Genomic DNA, 6,076 nt, shown 5'->3' with positions numbered 1-6,076 from the left:
ACGCCCGGCGAGACCCTGTTTTAAAATAAAGAATAAAAGGCGAGACCCTGTTTTAAAATAAAGAATAAAAGAGCTGGAGGTGTAACTCAGGACCTAATTCATTTCCCTAGTTTCTCACTGAAGTTTAGGCAGATTGCCATACTTTTCTTTGTTTGTTCACTTCTTTTTTTGTTTTTGTTTTTGCAGTATTGAGCTACACCCCCAGCCCTATTTTTTATTCTTTATTTTGAAACAGGGTCTTACTGAGTTGCAAAGGGCCTCACTAAAGTACCTGAGGTTAGCTGAGAACAGTGATCCTCCTGTCTCTGCCTTTTGACCTTAAAAATGCTAGGATTACAAGAATACTAGGATTACAAGTGTTGCCCACTACACCCAGCTCACTTCCATTTTTTAAAAATGATCTTGAAGCCAAGGATGGTGGCACTGTGTGAAATCCTAATATTTCAAAATCTGAAACAGGATCAGAGGTTCAAGGCCAGCCTCAGCAAATTAACAAGACTCTTTCAAAATTAAAAATAAGCCCATTAAAGTCATGCATATTTTATTTATATTTTTTATTTTTTGATGGTCCTGGGATTCCTGGAAGCCCTTCTACCTCCAGGCTACACTCCCAGACCTATTTTATACATTTTTATTTTTGGAAACAGGGTCTCTTAGCCAGCGGGGCTGGCTTTGAACCTGCATAATCCTCCTGTCTCCGCCTCCCAAGTGCAGGGATTACAAGCGTGGGCCATCCGGCGTCATACATGTTTATAATTCCAGTATTTGGAAGGCTGAGACCAGAGGATCACAGGTTTTCAGCCAGCCTCAGATACTTAGGCCATCTGCAGCTTGGTGAGACTCTGCTTCTAAATAAATAAGTAGGAGCTAGTGGGTATAGCTCAGGTAAAATGCTACAGGTATGGCCCAGAAGTAGAATGCCCCTGGGCTCAATTCCTAGTACCACAAGTAGTAAACGATAAAAAGAAATAAATTTTCCATATACAAATCATTATACAAATCTGTTGAAAGAACTATTCAGCAGTGTACAATAGAGCCCCTTTGTGTGTGTGTGTGTGTGTGTGTGTGTGTGTGTGTGTGTGTGTGTGTGTACACGGTACTGGGGGTGGAACTCAGGGGCTTTTCTACCTCCGGGCTATACTCCCAGACCTATTTTATACTTTATTGGGAAACAGGGTCTCACTGAGTTGCTGAGAGCCTTGCTAAGTAGCTGAGGCTGGTTTTGAACCTGTGCGATCCTCCTGTCCCAGCCTCCCAAGCGCTGGGATTACAAGTGTACACCACCATGAGCCCTTTTCTAATCTTGTAAGTGTAGAGAATGATAGTCTAAATCAGACTTCATAAATTATTTTATGTCTAGATATATAACTGAACTCACTATCCAAATCCAAATGTTAGTGAGTTATATTAGAATATTAATTTCAAGCTGAGCATGATAGTGAATGCTCATAATTTCTGTACTTGAGGCTAAGGCAGGAGGACCTCAGGTTCAAAGCCAGCCTTAGCAATTTAGCAAGTCTCTCAGCAATCCAGTGAGACACTGTTTCCAAATAAGAAAATCAGGATCAGGTTGAAGGTTGGAGGTAGAATGTCTCAAGTTCAATCCCCAGTACCCAAAAAATGTTTTAAAGAATATTAAATTCAAGAAAGTTCTGTAGATTCTTAGGTAATTTCTTTAACTTGAATTATTTATGATTCCAAGCATATAGACCAGTAAGGATGCTGATTCTAGGAAGAAGTAGACTTATAAGTAAATCTAATTCTGCCACAGATTAACAGTATGATCTCCAGCATATTAAACTTCTATTAACCTGTTTCCTCTTAGAATTTTGAGGATAAAGAAGGTAATATACAGTACTTGCAACATAGTACATACAATGAATGTTACTTCCTAATACTAATTTAAAGAAAAAAACAGGTCTAATCTGTAGCAGCAGGAAAACATCCATGGTTGCCTAGGGCTGGTTGTAGAGTTTACTAAATAGAGAATTAGAGAATTTTCTGGGAAAGTGGAAGTGACTTATCTGATAGTTACTCAGATGTATACATTTGTCAAATATATGCTTACATGGGGGCACTTTTATAGGATGCAAATTGTACCTCAATAAAACTGATGTCTCAGAGCTAAACAAAATATTTTCCAAGATTTTGAAGCTGAGACTGGTAATTAATTATTTAATATATTTTCCCCATTTAAACAGTGATAAAAATTGAGTGTTGGAAAACTAAATGAGTGGCTTAAGTCACACAATTCTAGAAATGGCAAAACTTTTTTCTTTTTTTGGAAACAGAGTCTTACTAAAACCTGCAATCCTCCTGTCTCAGCTTCCCAAGTACTGGGATTTCAAACAAGTGCCACCATACCCAGTTCTAAACTGGGTTTTGAAGTCCCTTCAGGCCCAGTTCCAGTCCATTGTGCATTCCATTCATTTATATACTTATGTAGTTGCAAAGTGAAGTTTTTCCCTTTTAAAAAAATATATATTTCTTGTACTGGGGATTGAACTCAGGCATTGTACCTCTGAGCTCCGCCCCTGGCCCTGTACTTTTTACTTTTTAACAGGGTTTCACTGTTGTTCAATTGCTGAGGCTGGCCTCAAGCCTGTGTTTCTCCCGTCTGCCTCCCAAGGACTGGGATTATAGGCATGCACCACACACCCATGTTTCATTTCATTTCACTTGTAAAGGGTCTGGGTCTCAAAAAAAAAATTCTCCAATAGGGAAGTCGTAGGTAAATTTGCTTTTTTCTCACTGGGCATTGTGTGCTGCTACCTTGAGTTCCATGTCAGCCACAGCCTCAGATATATCAGTAAGCCTGGTGTTGTGGACCACACTTGTAATCCCAGTACTTGGAAGGTTGAAACAGGACGATCACAGGCTCAAGGCCAGTCTCAGCAACTTAGCAAGACTGCTTCAAAATGACATACAGCTAGGGATGTAGCTTAGAGGTAAAATGACCCTGGGTTCAATCCCCAGTACCAAAATGTATATAAGCGTGTAAACTAAAATTAGAGTTGTTTCATCTGATCAGGAATTTTTCAAGGTTTTATCTTATTTTTATTTTTTGAGACTGGCTATGTTTATGTTTTGATCTAGCTATGTTGCCTGGTCTGTTTTTTAACTTAGGGGCCCAGGTGAGCTTCCTTCCTCAGCCTTGCAAGTAGTTAGGACTACATGTTCATGCTACCATGCCTGGCTAAGTGATCTTTAAATAGAGTGAAGTGAGAAGGAAATCTGCCCTCTATTGTCTACCAGTTTCACTAGTTTTAAAGTAAGGATAACCACTTTGTTATAAATATTAAATAACATTATGTTTTTTTGTGGGGTTTTTTTGGTTTTCTTTTTTGTTGGTACTGGGGGTGGAACCCAGAGGCTTTCTACCTCCGGGCTATACTCCCAAACCCATTTTATATTTTATTTGGAAACAGGGTCTCACTAAGTTGCTGAGAGCCTCACTTAGTAGCCGAGGCTGGCTTCGAACCTGCGCGATCCTCCTGTCTCAGCCTCCCAAACGCGGGGATTATAAGCGTGCGCCACCACACCTGGCTTTGACATTATGTTTTTTTAAAAACAGTTCCCTCTCTTCCCTCATCTTCTTTACTCCTTTCACTTCCCATCCCCTTTTAGGAATTACTTTTTTTGATACTTTAGGTATCAAAAAAGGTATGCTTAAATAACTTGTGATTCAGGAGAATAAGATACATGTTGAGTTTTATTACCATCAATTTTTTTTATGTTTTTCTTCCTTTATTAAACTTTCTTTAAGGGACAAAAATACAAGTAGTGAAGAAATCTTATTTTTATAAGAGAGTTAGGAGGTCACTAAATATTTCCAGGTACTATCTTAAATGATGCCTCTCATCTTTATTCTGGGATGTCAGGTAATATTCATCCCCTGCAGCTACCACAAATGCAGCAAATCCCCATTTAAATCCTTTTAATATTACACCAAGAAAGGAAGCATTGTTTGCAAAGCCACCCATGTAACTCCAAGCCTCATTGTGGCCCCATGGATCCCTAAGCCCTTTTGCTGCCAGCTTCTTCTGGACATTTCCTAATGGTATCTCTTCTATCTCCCATTGTCTATAATCTGGAAGTTCCAATTTGCTATGACCATGTTCATGTCCATGGGCCATGTCTAATTATGGTATTTTAGAAAGGGTCCTTCTGTAAGAATTGTCTGACAGCAATCTGACCTCTAAGGACATTCAGTAATCTATTACCATCAATTCTAATGCGATACTAAAGTTGTACATGCATTTTTATTTAGGGCTGATGTCCAAAATATTTTATAAATTAGTAATACAAATTAACATATATGCACATATATACAAAGCCTTGGATTTAATCCTTAGCACCTCAAAACAATGCAACATAGCAATATATAATTCAAAATGTAAAAATATTTTCCCTTTTATTCTCCAAAGCTAAATTTCTATATGTTAAAAAAAATTGCTTATTCTAGGTGTGGTGGTGCATGTCTATAATCCCAGTAATTGGGAGGTTGAGATGGGAGAATTGCATGTTTGAAGCCAACCTTAGCAATTTGGTGAGACCCTGTTTTCAAATAAAAAATAAAATACGTCTGGGTGGTATAGCTCAAAGGCAGAGTGCTCTTGGGTTCGGTCCCTAGCACCAACTACAAATAAAATTGCTGTTGGCCCACATGCATGTGTGTTTGTGTGTATTGGTGCCTTATCACTAAACATGCCTCTGTCTGAGCCATAATGTACATAGGGAATTATAGTCAAAATACTTTACTGACTTTTCCATTAAAAACTGTATTTAGGGCCAGGCGTGGTGGTGCACACTTGTAATCCCCACGATTGGGAGATGGAGACACGAGGATCACACAGGTTCAAAGCCAGTCTTGCTGCCTTAAGAGACCCTGTTTCCAAATAAAAATATGAAAAATTAGGTGTCTGGGAGTGTAACCTGGGGGTAGAAGGGTTTTCAGGAACCCCAGTACCACCAAAAAAGAAATGTATTTAGGTGCTTTATGGTCTCAGTAACTACAGAATTTTAACATCAGTGATATTCTTCATGGGTTTTTTGTTTTGTTTTTTTGTGGTAATGTGGGTAAAACCCAGGGGCTTTACTACCTCCGGGCTGTACTCCCAGACCTATTTTATGTTTTATTTGGAAATAGGGTCTAACTGAGTTGCTGAGAGCCTCTCTAAATAGCTGAGGCTGGGTTTGATCCACCTGTCTCAGTCTGTCAAGCGCTGGGATTACAAGCATGCACTACCACGCCCAGCGTGGTATATTTTTTTCATACTATGTTGGACTAATAGCAATAACAGTTTTGGTCTCCCATTTTTTTATATAGTCACTATCCCTATCATCTAAGTTAAAGGAAATCTCTTCCTCAGTACCAGGGATTGAGCCCAGGGGCATTCCATCTCCAAGCTACACCTTCAGCCCTATTTTTTATTCTTATTTTGGAACAGGATCTCACTAAGTTGCTGAGGCTGGCCTAGAATCTGGATCCTCCTGTCTCAGCCTCTCAAGTACTGGCATTGCAAGAATGCAACACCACACTCGACTCATAAAGACACTTCACTTTCAATTAGATTGAGTCTGCGTTAACATTAGCAAGGAAGTTATATGGGCTTTGTTGCCATAGTACCTGAGTTCAAATTCTGGCTTGCCATTTAACTTTTGAATAACTTCTCTAATGCCTCAGTTTTCTCATCTATAAATTGGAGAGGCTATAGCCGGGCGTGGTGGCGCACGCTTGTAATCCCCGCGCTTAGGAGGCTGAGACAGGAGGGTCACACGGGTTCGAAGTCAGCCTTAGCTACTTAGTGAGGCTCTCAGCAATTTAGTGAGACCCTGTTTCCAAATAAAATATAAAAAAGGTCTGGGAGTATAGCCCGGAGGTAGAAAGCCTCTGGGTTCCACCCCTAGTACCACACACACACACACACACACACACACACACACACACACATTGGAGAGGCTTACCGGGTGTGGTGGCGCACACTTGTAATCCCAGTACTTGGGAAGCTGAGACAGGAGGATCACAGGTTTGTAACAGTCTCAGCTACTTACGCCCCTCTGCAACTTGGCGAGA

General features: G+C 39.9%; 1 protein-coding gene across 1 annotated transcript; it reads right to left on the bottom strand.

Moving 5' to 3' along the window:
* Positions 1-3,839: 3,839 nt before the first annotated feature.
* Positions 3,840-4,136, bottom strand: LOC308258640 (NADH dehydrogenase [ubiquinone] 1 beta subcomplex subunit 3-like; the record flags this gene model as incomplete). Its single annotated transcript, XM_080689322.1, has 1 exon — positions 3,840-4,136. One exon carries the CDS (start codon positions 4,134-4,136, stop codon positions 3,840-3,842), a length of 297 nt encoding a protein of 98 aa, XP_080545448.1.
* Between the last annotated feature and the right edge of the window lie 1,940 nt (positions 4,137-6,076).

The sequence above is a fragment of the Muscardinus avellanarius genome (assembly GCF_963383645.1).
Source record: "Muscardinus avellanarius genome assembly, chromosome: 2".
In the NCBI taxonomy this organism is placed as follows: domain Eukaryota; kingdom Metazoa; phylum Chordata; class Mammalia; order Rodentia; family Gliridae; genus Muscardinus; species Muscardinus avellanarius.
Note: the sequence above shows the minus strand (reverse complement) of the source record. Positions and strands in the feature narration are given on the sequence as shown.